This window comes from Myxine glutinosa, chromosome 4 (assembly GCF_964187855.1).
Source record: "Myxine glutinosa chromosome 4, kmMyxGlut1.1, whole genome shotgun sequence".
Taxonomy (NCBI): Eukaryota; Metazoa; Chordata; class Myxini; order Myxiniformes; family Myxinidae; genus Myxine; species Myxine glutinosa.
The window spans coordinates 72642244-72661258 of record NC_136264.1 but is presented as its reverse complement, the minus strand read 5'-3'; the positions used below and the strand labels follow the sequence as shown (position 1 = coordinate 72661258).

Below are 19015 nucleotides of genomic sequence, written 5' to 3'. Positions count from 1 at the left end.
TCCCCATGTGCTGTCTTTCCCTCGTGGTCCCCATGTGCTGTCTTTCCCTCGTGGTCCCCATGTGCTGTCTTTCCCTCGCGGTCCCCATGTGCTGTCTTTCCCTCGTGGTCCCCCTGTGCTGTCTTTCCCTCGCGGTTGTCAGCTCTTTCACGAACCTCGATTCAGTATAGAAAAAAAAAGAAAAAAAAAATCCATCATTGCTTCCGATGTCAAGTCTTTCCTGGGCTCAAACAATCTGATGTCTGAGAATCAGTTTGGATTCCATCCCGCCATATTGCAAAGCTGGTTTTCAAAGCCAACCACAGACTGGGAATCCTCCATCATTCCTTGTCAAATCAGAACAACTCAACCTACAAGGCCTTCGTCCATAGCTCAATGGAATATTGATATCCTCTATAGGCTGGCAAAGGGCAGGGACTTAATCAATGCGAGCTGATGACTCACGCTTACTGGGAATTCCTCGTTCGTGGGATACTGTCTCAAGCCCCAGTCCCCATCACAGACGGGGCTCAGCAGTTTACCCGAGCCTGATGGCGAAGGGCAAGGTACACACTGGACCATCCAGTGTAGCACTCGTGCGGCCCCGGACATCGAAGGGCATCACAGAAGGCCACTTTAATTCCTGCCTTACTCACTTCCTACAATCATGCAGTTAATGCATTGCCATCAATAGAAGCCTCTCCCTCTCCTCTGTAAGTGGAAGTTGGAGTGTCTTGAGGCAGTATCTTAGGCCCAGTATTGTTCTTTCATCTTTATATAAACGACCTCTGTTACTCTGGAAAACCCTCTTTTCCTTTTGCAGATGACTACACATTGCATCCTGCAGTACATCATCCCACCAACATGAAGACAAAAGTGGCAATGCTCTGTGATAACCTGATTAGATGTTGATCTAACAAATAGAACACTCTCAATATATTGGTATGGATGGATTGTCAAACTATTCCACCCATTTATTTCAATGGTTAGGAAGCCTCTGGACGAGGTTTAGTCTCTTAAGCTTCTTGGCCTCATCATCAACCATGACCTCTCCTGGATTGGCCATATTGCAAAGTTGGTTTCTAAACCCAACCACAGAAATGGGCATCCTCTGTCATTTCTTGACATATCAGAACTACTCACAACCTACAAGGCCTTCATCCATAGCTCAATGGAATATTGCTATCCTCTATGCCCTATGGGCTGGCACCCTATAATCACATCTCTTGGATTCTGTGGAATCAAAAGCTCTCATCATTATTAGAATTTACTGTGATGAGGCCAAAAGCATAAGGCTTGTTGCTCACAGATCACAGTTTGGTGTCCTCTCTGCATTTTGCTCCTTTTCCCTCTGATCTCCAACCCTTCCTAGCTCCAATAAAATGCCCACATTCTTCTAGTAACTCCCCCCTGGATTCATTTGATGCATATCCCCACTCTCTTGTTCCACTTTTCTCACATTTGTGGCCACCTTCTTGAGACTTTTCTAACCAACTTCTTGAGACATTTCTAACCAACTTCTTGAGACATTTCTAACCAACTTCTTGAGACTTTTCTAACCAACTTCTTGAGATTTTTCTAAACAACTTCTTGAGACTTTTCTAACCAACTTCCTGAGACTTGTCAAACCAACTTCTTGAGACTTGTCTAACCAACTTCTTGAGACATTTCTAACCAACTTCTTGAGACTTTTCTAACCAACTTCTTGAGACTTTTCTAACCAACTTCTTGAGACTTTTCTAACCAACTTCTTGAGACTTTTCTAACCAACTTCTTGAGACTTTTCTAACCAACTTCCTGAGACTTTTCTAACCAACTTCTTGAGACTTTTCTAACCAACTTCTTGAGACTTTTCTAACCAACTTCTTGAGACTTTTCTAACCAACTTCTTGAGACTTTTCTAACCAACTTCTTGAGACTTTTCTAACCAACTTCTTGAGACTTTTCTAACCAACTTCTTGAGACTTTTCTAACCAACTTCTTGAGACTTTTCTAACCAACTTCTTGAGACTTTTCTAACCAACTTCTTGAGACTTTTCTAACCAACTTCTTGAGACTTTTCTAACCAACTTCCTGAGACTTTTTAAACCAACTTCTTGAGACTTTTCTAACCAACTTCTTGAGACTTTTCTAACCAACTTCTTGAGACTTTTCTAACCAACTTCTTGAGACTTTTCTAACCAACTTCTTGAGACTTTTCTAACCAACTTCTTGAGACTTTTCTAACCAACTTCTTGAGACGGTTCCATCGCACTCTTCTATCCAGAATTTCAAGGAAAGAGTGCACCATCATCTCACGTCATCTCTCACACCTCCTCATGATATTTATATCCTTATTAACGCAATCTTAACCCTCTACCTTGCAGGTTAATGTGTTCGCTCACCTCCTCTTTTCCTGTTCATTCACTCACTTGCTTGTCGAGTCCAAATGTGATGTCAATGTCCCACTGTCAGTTCATTGACTTTTTACCCTCTGTTATCTTGCTCTTCCATGATCCTTGATCATGGATATAAATAAAATAACTTGCACCCCCATTTGATTATATTTATTCCCCCTTGTCTCTTAAGCTTTCCTGCTGGTCCATAGCCTAGTAATTAACGATTATCTTTTCTCAGTTTATAATATGCCTTTAATCAATTATTTATTTATAATCAAGGTGGTTTTACTAATTTGCTTCTGTGGTGCAATTAGACTCTAAATTATACCATTCGGAATGTGAAACAAATTGGTTTCAACTTGACCCAATCAGGCATCTGAACTTGCAGTTGAAAGAGCTTGCCCATGGGGTGATGCAAACTGCTGCCCAGAGAGAGGCACATGACAGTATTTTTTCGACCAGACCACAAAACTAAAACGTGCAAGTTTCTCCCTAGCGCACAATATTTATACCTGAATGTTTGAACAGTGGTAGAATACGGTGTCTCTTTGTGTGATTTGTAATCCTAAACTCATGGAAATGTTAACAGCACTTACCAAAATTACATGGTTTAACCAAAAGTGCAAATAAATATCGACGCCAACCTTCCCAACATATCAAGATCCCAACACAGCTCTCATTCTTCTCCCTCTACCTCTTAAAAGCTCACCTTTAAACGACAGCACAGGTTTCTTATGAAATATTTCAAGCTATTTCACCGAGGGCCATTTGCTTCCTGTGCTTTTCTATTGTGAAAGTTATCAAAACTGATCATGGATTTTCTCTACACACCTCCCACCTCACCCTCACTTTACCCATTTTTATGTTTTATTAAATACCACATCGTAATAAGGGAAATGTGGAGGGGGTAGTTGAGCAGAATTTTAACCCACTATTTTGCAACAAAATAATTTATTACCTCCGCCACTGAAGGTAAGCCTGGTGTTGGCTTAGCGGTGAGGGTGCCGGCTTGGGATCCTAGGATCCAGGGTTCGAATCCCAGTCGATCGCTCAATTAACGCCAGGGGGGTTGACTCAGCCTGTCATCCTTCCGAGGTCGGCAAATTGAGTACCAGTTCACTGGTAATTTCCTATCTGTCGCAAAAGACGACTAACAGGGTTGGTGGCAGGAAGGGCATCCGGCCATAAAACATTGCTTCAAAAAGGGGACCAAAAAGGAGATTGGACTGCAAAAGTGTCACAGAAACCCTGTTGTGCCAAAATACTTCAGCAGGTTGGAAATTGGAAATCTTTTTTTTAGGTACCCTCAGTATGCACAACTGAGCATGACAAAAGTTGAGACTTTGATCAAGACATTCATTAATGAGAAACATCAGTTGCTAGGATTCAACAGCTAATCAATTTGTATTGGACATAGAAAAAACAATCACATTTAATGGCTCAAACATAAAGAGCAATCTGTCACAAGAGTATATATACCAAATACGTAGAAAGCTCACAGTGCTTAAAAAAAACCCCACGAAAACCTATGGTATTAGTATCTATCTCAAAACCACAAGTAACTTTACATGAGTTATGAGAGGCCAAAAATCAGGAGGCTGCAAAATTGCGGAAAACAAGGAAGCAAAGCAAAAGAGACGTCAAACACAGAAAGCCGTGCAAAAGGAAGGCGTTTCAAGGGCCATGTGAGACGGTGCTCTGCACCTACCCCAGAAAGGGAGTCGGCCTAGAGGCTGCTGAGTGAGGGACCCAAGGATATGCAGGGGTAAGAGGTGGTTGGGGAGAAGCAGATAGCAAGATCAGAAAAGATAAAGGTGGATATGGGTGTCTGTAGCTTTGCAACTGAAACGCAGTTTACATCAACTTTTGATTTCTGGGGAGAGAAATAAATAAATAAATAAAACAAAAATCAACTATTATTATGCATTCACGGCAAAGCCCCCATATTTATTTATTTTCTTTACCAAAAATACCTGGCTACAGAAAATAAGAGCACGACTTCAACAGAGCACCGAATAATTTTTGCTTATATGACACAATTGTTACATGACAATACAATGACATTTCCCAAGCGCCTCTGCTGGTAAAACATCACATGATGTGAAATTTCTTCTTGACCATGCCAGTGATCCCAGAAGGGAAGGAGGCCGTCAATGGAAATTATATAGAACATTACAAGGAGTTGGACAGTTCTTTAATATGTACAAAATGTTATTTTATCAACCCACCTCGGAGCGCAATGACGGGATGTTTGGGTAATGCCTGAGTTTTTTTAGGCCTTTCCAGGTACAAACAAAGCCATAAAATAAAAGTTCTCCTGTCGTGTTCATACTGCCGTTATGAATTGCTGAAGATGAGCAACAGTTCCTCATATTTCTTCTCGGATTACTGTTTCAGGCACGAGTCATTCCACGTTCGATCAGGACTGGAATGTTTTAGGGATTTCTGACCATTTTCTGGGGTTTTTAGTGAAAGGTGCTGGAAGTTTTGACCAAACTCAGTCTCAGAAAGGGCCCATATCAGTCAAATGTATACTTGTAAATAATGAGTTGAAGCTCTTAACAAGCCAAATCAAATCTGATTACCATTTGCCAAAAGATTGTAAAAATTAAGTATTGAACTTATTACTATTTGTCTGTTGATACACAAGAGACCTTTGACCCTGAGCCACACCTTCGGTCAACTTGAAAGCTTTCCACATCATATACTGTTCTGCAAACCGACATTGTTATTTTGATTTGCTCAATTGATGACAATTGTTGTTTTATAAATACTTGCCGATTTAAAAGACTTGGCACTTTAGTTTTATGTATTTTTCCCTCCGTCAAAACTACAGTTTCACGAAAATTGTCAACTTGATACGTTTGGCTTTTTCTTCCTGCAATTTAAGTTACCAGCGATTACCATATCTGTTCATGATCTCAATACTTTCCTGTCACTTGTTTTCGTGTTTTCTTAGATTCTATCAGACTGTTGAACTCAATGATATTTTTATGAATTTGGGTAGAGTGATATATAGAGCCAGATAGATCTGTATAGGTAGGTATCCGACTGTCGTGATAGGGAATCTACCTGTAATAAGTTCTATGTTTAGTCCGGTTTGTCGGTATAAGCTGTATTTGTGTCCCTGGCGCGAGGGGGGGGGGGGGGGGTTGGGGGGGTGATGATGTATGAGTGATCATTGTGTTTTGGAAATATGTGGTTAACTGTGAATGGGCTTTCACATGAGGCAGACCATGGCACAACTTTGTGTAACATCTGCTCGGAATTGTGTTGGAGAATTGAATGGCAGCGGAGAAGGAAATGTGTTTTTGGGATCTTCTGGGTGGGGAAGGTATGTGTTTCCGCAGGTACAGATCAAGCTCTGAGGAGCGATGCCTGCGGGCCCCCCCCCCCTCTGCGGCAATTACCCCTGGCAGCCAGTGGTATCTGGAAATTGGATCTCGAGGGTGGAGGGTCTGTTTGGGCGCCGTGGGGTAAGGGAGACTCCTGGCGACCCGTGTAGCTGTGCTGAAGCAGGAGGCCACGGGGCCTGGTGTGTGGAGACCCTCACCGGCGGGGTAACTGCGGAAAGGGCTGTTGGGCTGTCACGGGGCCAAGAGGTAAAGGGGGGGGGGGGGGGGGAATTAACTTGTAAGTCAGTTGACTTGTTTTTGGGGCTGCGGGCACCACAGCCTGAAGCGCCCCCACCATCTTACTTGTGCGGTACCTCCCCGCTGCCTAGTTGAGAGAAATGAAATGCACACATACATGACACCAATGCCATGGTCCTGCAGGAGGGTGTAATCAGTACGTGCTTGGTAATGATTTTTGTGTAGTGATGAGTTTTGGAATGAGTATGAGTGGTTAAGGGTTTGTGTTGTATGAATGAGGGCGAAATCCACCGAGCCATGTCACTCACCTGTAACACCTGGACAGGGCCCGCGGAAATTTAGGGGTGCATTGGGATGGCCCCACAGGTAAGGTTTCGCCTTGTGGCATCATCCACCGGGGATGCGGTCTGTAGACTGGGGTTGTACAAAGGTTTTATTAGAGTTTTTGAATTTTTGGTTAAGGTTAAGGTTAAGGTTTGTGGTTAAGGTAGGTTTTGCGTGTTGTTTGTTTCTTCCCTCCGCAGGAACGACGAATCAAAATGATTGTACATATTTGCATGATTGGTAAGGGGATTAGCATGTTAAGAAGTATAGGTAGGAAGTTCTGGCTCACTTCCCACAGCCCTCCTGATTTATTTCATAGGCTAATTAAGTGTGAGACAGTAGGTGTTAAGCCTGGAATGGTAGTGCCTGCAGTGAACCTTGCAGGAGCTACGGTTCTGGGGGGGGGGGGGGGGGGGGGGGCTGTGTTATGAATTTGGGCAGAGTGATATATAGAGCCAGATAGATCTGTATAGGTAGGTATCCGACTGTCATGATAGGGAATCTACCTGTAATAAGTTTTATGTTTAGTCCGGTTTGTCGGTATAAGCTGTATTTGTGTCCCCGCCGTGAGGGGGAGGGGGGGGGGCGGGGGGGGGAACTTGCTAATTAGTACAGGGATTATGCATAAAGTTCCTTCGTTCGTCGTTTCCCCTGTCGCCAAACCTTTGTCCCTTATGGCAACGCACTCATTTAAACATTTAGATAGGTCCTTAGTGCACACATTAATTAGTTCCCCTCCCTTACAACAATGACCGTGGAAGAAAATGGGCAGGAAGCCAGATCGGGGCACCGCCGCATGGGCCGCAGCCAGTTGCACCTCCAGCTAGCCTAGCACGAGCCTCGTGGTAGGCTATAACCACGCCCAAGGAACATGTGATTGGTTGCAGCGGAAGGCGCGGACCTTCAGCCAATCAGCGCGGAAGGCGCCAAACCACGACTTAGAAGGAGGTTGTTCTTTGGAGGGAAGGCACGAGAACGTTCCGGAAGACTAAAGTACGAGGCTCTGATTGGGAACGCGCGAGATTGACGTCATACGCGAGGTGACAAAAGGACTCGCTGGACGACATTTTGTCTCTTGTCTTGGCTTGTCTCTTGGGTCTCTGCCATTTCCCTCTCGGTGTGTTCCTGGCGTTATTCGTACTCACTCGTGCTTGAAGCTCGTTCTTTTCGCTTCTGCGCTGGTGGTCATTGGTTCGTTATCTTCATGGTGCTTGGAGCGGGTGCTCGGTGCTTGGAGCTTGGAGCGGTTCTTGTGCTTGGTGCTACGAGCGAGGCTTGCAGGTGCAGCGAGGCGCTCGGTGAAGCCTGACGGCGCACGAACGAGGGGCGCTTCGAGGCCTGCTTCCCGCTGACCGGAGCCGTGGTCAGACGACTGCGCTCGAACCCGGACGACACACTGCAGACTACAGACAGATAAGGCCGCACCCACAGAACAATACACGACGAGACATTTTAAAAATTAATTCAGTCCTTTGTTCGTTTCTGAAGTGAGGTGTGCGGGATCCTGATTTAGGATCATTATTTATCTTCCATCGCGTTCCATTGTTTCGGGGTCGGAATAAATCATTATTTTTGTAAATTTTACCTTCCGTGTTCGAGTTCTTTAATTTGCAGGATCGGAGCTGCCGTCGGTTCACTATAGGTAAGCACTGCCTCTTCTCCTTCATTCTTTTTCCCATGCTTTTATAGCCGAATCCGTGTTTGATCGTCACCTCCATTCAAGCCGTTTGAGCCATCCGCGAGCCCTGGTATTAACCGGAGGGTATTCGTGCGACAATATTTAAGGGTAATTTCACAAAGCACATAATATTGCAAGGTATGCATCTCGCTCGCCATGTGTAATTGAACAAATATAGCAAAATCTAACGTCTCACCAGAAGCAGGTTGCACATCTGTGAGCACAATCTCACAATGCTGAAAATTGTCTTTTTAAACATCCACAAAGAAATGAGATCACTTTTTAGATACTGTTTTTTAATAATAAAGGAATTAATGAGAAATGGTTTTCATAAAAAAATAAAAACCCCAGAAAATGGTCAGAAATCCCTGAAACATGCCAGTCCTGATTGAACGTGGAATGATTCGGGCCTGACACATTCGGGCCCCACGCATGCATTCGGGCGTGGAATGATTCGGGCCCCACGCATGCGAAGCAAAAGGCGGGGTTAAGCAATAATTGGTTCACTTCTATATGTCTGCAAACGTCGGTTTATGATCGAGGAACAACTTAATTTCAAATGAACGTTGTATTTTGAAAACAAATCGGAAAATGAACATGCAGTTTAGCAGTATGTCTCTGGATTTGTCCCGATTACGCATGCGCAGAGAGGAGTGAGATAATGTTTTTACTCTGTCTGCCTGTCTGGCAGTCAAACAAAAATGAAAATCATTCCAAACAGGAAACTATTTTATTTTACTCGTTTGTATATACCTGGAGAGAGCTTGAAATATTCAGACATTACCTAAACATCACTCCTCACTCCGAGTCGTCTTGATAAAATAAAATGTTGTACATTCTAAAAAAACTGTCCAACTCCTTGTAATGTTCTCTTTAATGTTATTAACAGATTTGTTCTCATATTTGACTGTCTACATGGTTAATGCCAAATCCCTGGATTAATTTGGCCGAGTGACCCGGAATTGAGTGCGTGTTCATTTTGGGATATCTAAAACTGTGGCCAGCTTATTGAAAAATCACTGAAGGTGAATAAAATAATAATCTCAAAATGGTTGAAATGGAATGACATTAAATCACATGAAGTGATTCATGAAGTGAAGTGAGAGCTGGAAAAGTGACCTCAGATACACAAGAAGACATGTGGCATACTGGATTTTGGAATATTCTGGCAATGGAAGAAATCCCTAGAAGAATGAAACTTACCTGCATTGAGAACACAGCAAACTTTGTTGATGACCAACCTATCTGAATTGAGAATGCACCTCCAGCTTCCAGGAGTGCAAGGTAGGGTGTAGGAATACCAGCTTACAATGAAGAGTTGCACTCCATGCAATGTGTGTTCAAAGAAACCAAATGAAGAGCAAAGAAAAAACGTGATGCAGAACAACATGGCCAGACAGAAGAGAACCCCACAGTAACTTATGTACATAACATGAACAGTTTGTGGTAAGGTCAAGTAGTTCGACAGATGGTAACTCTGCCAGTTAAATGAGGTAAAGTCCAAATAAAAAGATAAAACTTTGTAACATAAGCCTTTAAAAGTCCAAGTAAAATTCATCATTTTGTTTCCAAGAACAAGATTGGTTTTAGAGAATGGTCTGGAAGGATACCAGCTTCAAAGAAAAAAATGAAAAAGGAGATGACACTGAGCGAGAGACTGGTTGCATGCAACAGCAAGCGAAGGGAAATGGGTAGTGGGGAGGGAAACGTGCAGGATGGAGGGAAATGTGTAGCAGGGAGTGAAACATGCAGTGGGGAGGGAAAGTGCAGTGAAAAGGGAATGTGCAGCAGGGTGGGGAAGTGCAGAGGGGAGAGAATTGTGTAGCATGGAGGGGAACATGTAACACAGAGGGCAATGTGTAGTGGAAAGTGAAGGAAAACTGTTAACTGTGAAGGAAAACGGTTAGTGAATGAAAACTGCTCGTGAAGGAAAATTGTTAGTGAATGAAAACAGTTAACTGTGAAGGAAAACGTGTAGCGTAGGAAACCGTTTAGCATAGGAAAATGTGTAGCGAAGGAAACTGGTTAGCGAAGGAAAGAAGGAAAACGGTTAGGGTAGGAAAATGTGTAGCGAAGGAATACGCTATGGTAGGAAAACGTGTCGTGAAGGAAAATGTGTAGCGTAGGAAACCGGTTAGCGTAGGAAAATGTGTAGCAAAGGAAACCGGTTAGCGTAGGAAAATGTGTCGCGAAGGAAACCAGTTAGCGTTGGAAAACGTGTCGCGAAGGAGAACAGCTAGGGTAGGAAAGCGTGTTGTGAAGGAAAACGTGTCGTGAAGAAAAATGTGTAGCGTAGGAAATTGGTTAGTGCAGGAAAATGAGTAGTGAAGGAAAATGTGTAGCGAAGGAAACCGGTTAGCGTAGGAAAATATGTGGTGAAGGAAACCGGTTAGCGTAGGAAAATGTGTAGCGAAGGAAACCGGTTAGCGAAGGAATACGGCTATGGTAGGAAAACGTGTCGTGAAGGAAAACGTGTCGTGAAGGAAAATGTGTAGCGTAGGAAACCGGTTAGCGTAGGAAAATGTGTAGCAAAGGAAACCAGTTAGCGTAGGAAAATGTGTAGCGAAGGAAACTGGTTAGCGTAGGAAAACGTGTCGCGAAGGAGAACAGCTAGGGTAGGAAAGCGTGTTGTGAAGGAAAACGTGTCGTGAAGAAAAATGTGTAGCGTAGGAAATTGGTTAGTGCAGGAAAATGTGTAGTGAAGGAAAATGTGTAGCGAAGGAAACCGGTTAGCGTAGGAAAATATGTGGTGAAGGAAACCGGTTAGCGTAGGAAAATGTGTAGCGAAGGAAACCGGTTAGCGAAGGAATACGGCTATGGTAGGAAAACGTGTCGTGAAGGAAAACGTGTCGTGAAGGAAAATGTGTAGCGTAGGAAACCGGTTAGCGTAGGAAAATGTGTAGCAAAGGAAACCAGTTAGCGTAGGAAAATGTGTAGCGAAGGAAACTGGTTAGCGTAGGAAAATGTGTAGTGAAGGAAAATGTGTAGCGAAGGAAACCGGTTAGCGTAGGAAAATGTGTAGCGAAGGAAACCGGTTAGCAAAGGAAAATGTGTAGCAAAGGAAAATTAGCAAAGCAAAACGATTAGGATAGGAAAACATGTCGTGAAGGAAAACAGTTAGCAATGGAAAACGGATAGCATAGGAAAAAGTTAGCGATGGCAAACGGTTAACATAGGAAAACTTGTAGTGTAGGAAAACGGTTAGCGTAGGAAAACGTAGAGCAAAGGAAAACGTAGAGCGAAGGAAAACATAGAGCAAAAGGAAAATGTAGAGCAAAGGAAAATGTAGAGCAAAGGAAAACATAGAGCAAAGGAAAACATAGAGCAAAGGAAAACGTAGAGCAAAGGAAAACACGTAGTGAAGGAAAATGTGTAGCGTAGGAAACCGGTTAACGTAGGAAAACGGTTAGCGTCGGAAAATGTAGAGCAAAGGAAAACATGTAGCGAAGGAAAACTGTTAGCATAGGAAATCGGTTGGCGTCGGATAATGGTTAGCGAAGGAGAACGCGTAGTGAAAGAAAACAGTTAGCAAAAGAAAACTGTTAGCATAGGAAAATAGTGAAGGAAAATAGGTAGTGAGGGAAAATAGTTAGAGAAGGGAAAATAGTCAGTTGAAAAGAGATAGTGAAAGAAAACATGTAGTGATGGAAAAGAGTTTAAGAAAAATAATTAGTGAAGATAGGAATTTCCAAATAGAATGTACATTGTAAAGAAGTAATAAATCCGCATGTGATCCACACATCAGCCATGCCAAATCTGCACACTTTTTGTCTGGGCAATGTCATTGCTTGGAATGTGTAAAAACGATGTTTATTTGTACACCAAATCAATTACCCATTATTTATCCAGGTGTTGTCCTGGTGTTGGGCTAGCAGCTAGGGTGCCAGCTTAGGATCCTAGGATCCTAGGATCCTGGGTTCGAATCCCGGTCGATCGCTGAATTAACGCCAGGGGGGTTGACTCAGCCTGTCATCCTTCCGAGGTCGGCTAATTGAGTACCAGTTCACTGGTAATTCCCTGCTTGTTGTAAAAGGCGACAAAAAGGGTTGGCGGCAGGAAGGGCATCCGGCCGTAAAACATTGCTTCAAAAAGGGGACCGAAAAACAACAACAACCACGGTCCCCGAAAAAGGCCAACCCCCGCTTGCGGGGAAAAATGGCCTCTAAAGGTGGTTTAAATTTTTTTTTTTATCCAGGTGATTTGAAACCGTTCCTCAAATAATCGCACCTGTCTGCATACTCACGTTTGTTATGGTTCACCCAAATTTCACCGTCGCATCAATTCACAGTGCACTCCCATGAAAATGTACAGCAAACCTTTTAAAAATATAATCCTCCTGAAATTATGTCTAATACATAGCGGTTTGTATGTATTCAGCTTAAAAACTGCAATCAAGAACAAAATAAGACTTTTTCATACAACCACAAATCTGCATTACTCAAATGTGAACAGATTTTGCAATGCAAGGGAAGAAAGGGAGAGCGCTCGAAATGAGCACAGTGGCAGACGTGCGGCCTGTTAGAAATTGTGAGAGGATGGAGGAGTGTGAGTGGTTGAGGGGGAGGAATGAGCAAACCAAAAATAATGTTCAAACAAAATGAAAACTGCAGTGATGCACTCAAACAGCCACGAGTGCTGGCTGAGTGAACATGGCGGCTAAACTGCGGAAATATGTATCTCAGATTACACCGGCATTGCACATATGTAAATCTTCCAACAAACCGGACACATTGATGAAACGGTCGTTACAATGGAGTCAAACAAATGGTAATGCAAATCAACAAAGCGGTGTAGCACCGTATAGCTGTGCCACCCCAGGTAGACAAACATAGCGGGACACAAATCCCGTGGTGTGGTCCCCCCCCCCCCCCCCCCCCCCCTCTCCTCTCCTCTATCTGGGATGTACAACTACATTACAAAAATCAAAGGAAGCAAAAGTAAGTGAGGAACACTTACTACAATATACTCAAGATGTGTTAATACAATGCAGTAAAAAGTCAAAATGTAAATGGGGTTGCAAACTCCTGGATTAAACCACAATGCGAAGGGAGAGAGGTTGAGTTAAAAAGTAGAAATAAAACAAATATTAGGCCATCCAAAGTTGATTTTATGTTCTCAGGGACTTGTTGAAAGATATTCCCAGGTACCCAAGCCTTTTATTTTTCTATTGGGGTGGGTGAACGAGGGAGTAGTGAAGGGTAGTTCAGCAATTGAATACGGACAGATTTCCAATCAAAGTCACAATGATATACTTTTAATAAAAGAGAATCTTTTGATTTTCAAATGATAAAAACGGAAATCGAATTCAAATCACAATTGATTTAACCTTCCTTTTCCGTCTCTCAAACAGGTGTTCCCGGATTTAACTCCCCAATGATCGCCCAGTTTGTAAACGTGACATCGTGAAGAAACCAAAACTACATGCACCCACAAATGGCCAAGTAAGATTGTTCATAGCATACACCATGTGAGGGACACATGGAATTCAGAATACCTGGAAGTAATGCCCTTCCCGCTGTCGACACCTTATATCAACTTTTATTGTGAAGGAAAAGAAAATCGATTTGGCGTGGAAACGAAAAAAATGAGCGGCACCTGAGATCCTAAAGATCAACCTCGGATGGCCATATTGAGAGTCTGGAGGGCAGGAGGGTAAAGATGTGTGAGTAATGACAGAATGAATGATTGGGGAAAGGGGAAGCAAGATTTGGGTGCATACCTGCAAGGGCTACACCAGTTACTCTGCTGCTCAAGACCATATCGGGCACGGCATTTCTTAGCAGCTTCTTGTTCTGAAGGGAAGGGGGGAGAGGAAGGCGTAGAGAGCAGGGGTGGTTTAATGTTAGGCCGGAAGCAGTGGCAAAGAGGAATGGAACTGCTTACCTACTTATTTTTCTGGTTAACAATTGAATGGCTACTATTTGTTTGTTACACTAGTTCAAACACTAATCAAATACCTTGTTCATGGGAAGTTTATCATTTAACTTGATAGTCATTTCGTCCTCCATCCAGGGTACATCTCCCTTTACAAGCCACTAACTCATCATTCATTTCCTCGTGATTGATATGGAAGCCACAAACCAATCAGCAACTAACTTCACACCATTTAGTAAACAAACTGTGATTAAAGCATCATTAATTTTCTACTTTCATAATGTCTTGTTTACTTTTTATTGGGGTGAACTCAAAACACTGCTGTTTTACTATAAACTGTAGATCACTATGACTGCAGACTACAATCAATAAAATAATGGGATTTTAACAGGGTCAAAATGAAAGTGCAGTCAGATCCAAGCGGATGAAGTTACAGTGATTTAAGCAACTCAGGCTAAAGTTTTCAAAATATCATAAAATTCTTTGAAAAATTGGGATTTAAATATATTTGAAAAACAATTGTTTAAAAAACAAAAACAAAGTAAGTTGGGAAACCTTTAAACGGAACTTATTCACTATGACCTTACATCATTAAGGTTTGTTGTGTGAATAAGAGGTTTGATTTTTTTTCTGACCAATGAGAATCCCAATAGCTCATCAGGCGTGCTAGCAGTTGCCATCAACAAGTTACTGGTACTTTCCCAGCACAATGAGGTTTTGCACCGAGTTATACTGCATTCAGTACTTCCTAATGCATGTAATGATGTGTTGAGTTTGATGCTGAGACATCCAAAGGTTCCATTCATTTTTTTGATGTCTAAGATGTTCTTTATGATGAATCAAAGCTGCACAGACACTGACAGTATTGGCAAGAATCATTGGAAGTGCTTTCCGCTTGTGATGGGATACAGCTGGAGTAGTAGGATTTGCAGCAGGTTTTAATTATTATTATTTTTCATTATTATACACAGAATTCAAGGCTCTTGTAGAACTACAACATTGTTTGTATGGCTGGGTCGATTTTGTGGGCAGGAAAAGGAACTGGCAGGGGGTGAGCCATGCAAGAAGACGGTGAGCATGCATGCAGTGATAAAGGCACACATGCGGAGGAAACAGTCACAGACTAATAAGGGTCCCTTCATATTCTGACATTCACGATATATATCCATAAAATATTAAATCCTTCCTTCACAGAGCGGAAATCAACATACTCAGATAATAAAAGCCACAAAAGCTATATCCAGAATTATTTATTTATTCATTCATTCATTCAACTATCGATTAAAATATAACAATTATTTGATTCTGAATCCAATCTGAGGTGGTGGCGTTTGAAATGGAAATCATTTCCCCACCCCAGAGTAGTCTCACACATGTAGATCATTTGGCATTTGATTGACCCGATGGCTTGTTCTTTTCAAAAGGTATTATGAGATTTTTTTTAGGACAGATGAGACAGCCTACTAAAGGAGCTTTCTGGGGGCAACATCTTAGATGTGAGGGATGCTCCCAGGTGATGAATCGGCTATCTCCATGCCGTGGCCCTGTTCGAGCAGAACTGGCCGGGGCTAATCAACAATAAGAACAACCCTTATGGGGAATGTTGAACTACAATAATTTGCAATTTATTGTTCTCTGCACAATGCAGATCACAGTGGCATTGCTACCTGAGACAGTAAATGTAATCAAACTTGAGACTGAAATTAAATCCCTCCAGAAATACTTCATTTTTTTCCTATGGAGCAGTTTTGGAGATAGAGGTGAAAATTTTCGGTTTTTCCAAGATGGCGCCCATACCATGTGACATATGACGTCATAATTATCATAAAAAAATTACAGGAGGAGGCACTCCTGTGGTGAAAATTTATTGGCAATCAGACCAACCTTTACAGAGAAAAGCATACTCGTCTGTGTGGACAGACAAACAAACAAACAGATGAAAAATCACTCATAGAGCGACACTTGGCAAAACAGAACAAAGTGGAATGGCACTCAGTAGAGCATCCTTATAACCTCAAAAATAGTTGGTGGTTGAATTCAGTTAGCTGATATGAAAATCCTATTCAAATTTCAAGTCAATCGGATGAAAATTGAGGATTTTAGAAATTAAAAAAAAGTGGTTGACCTTTGGCCTACGTTGACCTTTTGGCCTACGCTGATCTCAAAAATAGTTGGTGGTTGAATTCTGTAAGCCGATATGTAAATCCTATTCAAATTTCAAGTCAATCGGATGAAAATTGAGGATTTTAGAAATTTGAAATGGTTGTTGACCTTTTGGCCTATGCTGATCTCAAAAATAGTTGGTGGTTGAATTCAGTTAGCTGATATGTAAATCCTATTCAAAATTAAAGTCCAATTTAGCTCTTACACGAGCCTCGATCTTGTATACCGAAAAAAAAGTCAATCGGATGAAAAATTGAGGATTTTAGAAATTTGAAAAAAGTGGTTGACCTTTTGACCTCAAAAATAATAGGATTCTGTGGGACCACGAACTCTACCATGTGGTGAAGTTTTGTGAAGATTAGTTTAAAATTGTGACCTGCAGGCAAGTATTAGTGAGCGGACACACAAACACACACAACACACAACACACAACACACACACACACACAGTGATCAATATACTTGGCAAAATAAAATAATTTTGCCAAGTAACAAACTGACTCAAATGCAATACCCTCTCCTCTGGCGAGGGTAATAATAAATGACACAATGTATCCTTAATTTATAGTAATGCACAAGGCACTGAAGTTATCCTTATCTTTATTTTACTGAAATCGTCCAAAAGGTGGATTCAGTGGATGCTAAAGCAGTCTCACAGCAAGGATTACACTGGATGGTTTTTGCCTTTGCCTTCCCAGCACCAGTCAAGGAAGGAATTCTTCATTTGCTCAGGGTGCCGGCAATAACTTGCTGACTCGTCACGGAAGATCTTTAACGTCCAATAATTCATGCTATCAGATCGGTGGTCTCCAACCTAATGTCCATGCATCGGAGGGATGGTACACTTTGTGATGCAACGCCTGGCCTGCAAAGCACCAATCCAACGGTTTATAGTCAGGTTGAGTATCAAACCCTGATGAAACAGCTGAAAGGTAAGTGTGCTAACTCTGCACCATCCTGGAAGTATCTTCGTTTTTTTTTTGTTTTTTTTTAGAGATACATTTTCATCATCTCACCTCAATCAAATCAAGTGGGGCCATGATCATTTCCTTCTTCCCTCATAAAGTAACGATTTTTAAATGTTGTAACGAAAAAAACTACTCTCATGGAATAATTGCTTAATAAGTAAAGAAAACTTGTGCATTCGCCATTTGAAATGATTAGTCACGAGCTTACTTTGCCGATGGAAGAATTAAACAACAAAAAAAACAAGAAGACGTCATGCAGGGGATGATACTTGCAAAATCCACCCTCCACAAAATAAAACGTTGCTATGGATAAATCAAATTGTCCAATTCATTAAGATTAAAATTGACGATCTTATTCAAAGCTCGGGTCAATCAGATGAAAATTGATGACATTAAAAGTTTGACCTTAAGTTGACCTTTGACATGTTGACCTCAAAAAATAGTTGGTTTCCCAATGCAGTGATGGACTATGTAATTGCTGTTTAATTTACAAGTTAATAGGATGAAAAGTGATGATTTTTCAGATGAAAATTGATGATTTTAGAAGTTTGACCTTGAGTTGACCTTTGACCTTTTGACCCCAAAAATAGTTGGTTTTCTAAGTCAGTGAGGTACTATGCAATTGCTCTTTAATTTTCAGTTTATCAGATGAAAATTGATGATTGTTCAGATGAAAATTGATGATTTTAGAAGTTTGACGTTGAGTTGACTTTGTGACCTCAAAAATAGTTGGTTTCCCAATTTAGTGACTCGATATGAAAATGCTGTTCAATTTTCAAGTCAATTGGATGAAGAATGACAATTTTAGAAATTTGATCTCAAGATGACCTTTGACCTCAAAATCAATAGGTTTCTTCCATATGACCAACTCTACCATCTGGTGAAGTTTTGTGAAGATTGGTTTAAAATTGTAACCTGTAGGCGATTGACAGACAGACAGACAGACAGACAGACAGACAGACAGACAGACAGAATAACGTACAAGACCAACCAATATACTTGAAAAATCTTCGATTTTGCAGGTAATGAAAGAAAAACAAACTAAAAACAGAGTGGTGAGACCTCCACAGGGTATTACCAGGACCACCACCAAAAGCATCCACAAATGAAAATGTGCAATGATCACATGGCTTTTCACAAGGTTACATAAATACCAGAAAAAGAAACAAGTAGATTATAGTACCAACAAGCTTGGTACTAATGGCAACACTAGCAAAAGGAAAAATACAACCATGGTGGTGACCTACCCTCTTGAGGTAACAATGGGATGAAACAGGGACAATGGGAATTTCACAGGTGCAACAAAATTGGAACAATAATGAAAGTGAGTGGTAACCTTGGATTCAGGAACACTGCGAAGTAATGAATGACGACATGAAAGTGTTCAGTCTTTTGGGCTGGGTAGCGACAAATGCTTTGGGGTTGGGGGTGGGAAGAGAGGGCGGGGAGGCCAGAGGTGTGCAAAACTAGATAAAAGGCAATTAAAAAGCGACAAAAAGCAGGAAAAGACCTGTCTGCAGGAAAAGAGTAAAGGAGCTAGATCTCACACTTCCTTTTGAGGAACTTCATGCGGGTATATACAACATATACTTGAATAAGAAAAACACCATGTACAATAAATAACATAGCAACAATATGTTGTAGGAGAGGCAGAGATGACCAGCAAGCTTAGATTTGAATGAGGAAGTTGAGCATGAAATGGACGGTGTTTACAGGTAGTTCATGGGTTTGTGACATGCACGCAACAAATGCCATGGATATGCTTGTCATCAATGAAGTTGTCAGACATTTTTGTTGGACTATCAATGCCTCCCTGTATGTTTGCGTCTGTCTGTCTCTTTCTCTCCCTCCGGTGTTCTGCCTGAAAGCAGGTTCAGTGCTGCTGAAGCAGTCCCGTGGCAAGGATTATGCTGGGTGGTTTACCTTTACTTCCAAGTTGTAATCAGGACACAAATTTGGAATTTGTTCAGGGTGCTGGCGATAACTCGCCTATTCTTTGCAAAAGTTAATGTGGAATATTTAACTTCCACCAACTAATGCGAGCCGATGGAATTGGCAG

At 41.8% G+C, this 19015-nt stretch overlaps 1 protein-coding gene across 15 annotated transcripts in view; it reads right to left on the bottom strand.

The window, feature by feature from the left end:
• Positions 1-19015, bottom strand: part of LOC137424762 (transcription factor 7-like 2) — a 384171-nt gene that overhangs the window by 9175 nt on the left and 355981 nt on the right. For 13 of the 15 annotated variants that reach the window (XM_068112547.2, XM_068112536.2, XM_068112539.2 and 10 more), the window contains one exon: positions 13672-13744. In XM_068112547.2, coding sequence (XP_067968648.1) covers positions 13672-13744 — 73 coding nt within the window. Of the gene's footprint in view, positions 1-6935; positions 7678-13671; positions 13745-19015 lie in introns of those variants that run through there. The other 2 variants (XM_078775898.1, XM_078775899.1) reach the window with 1 other exon arrangement.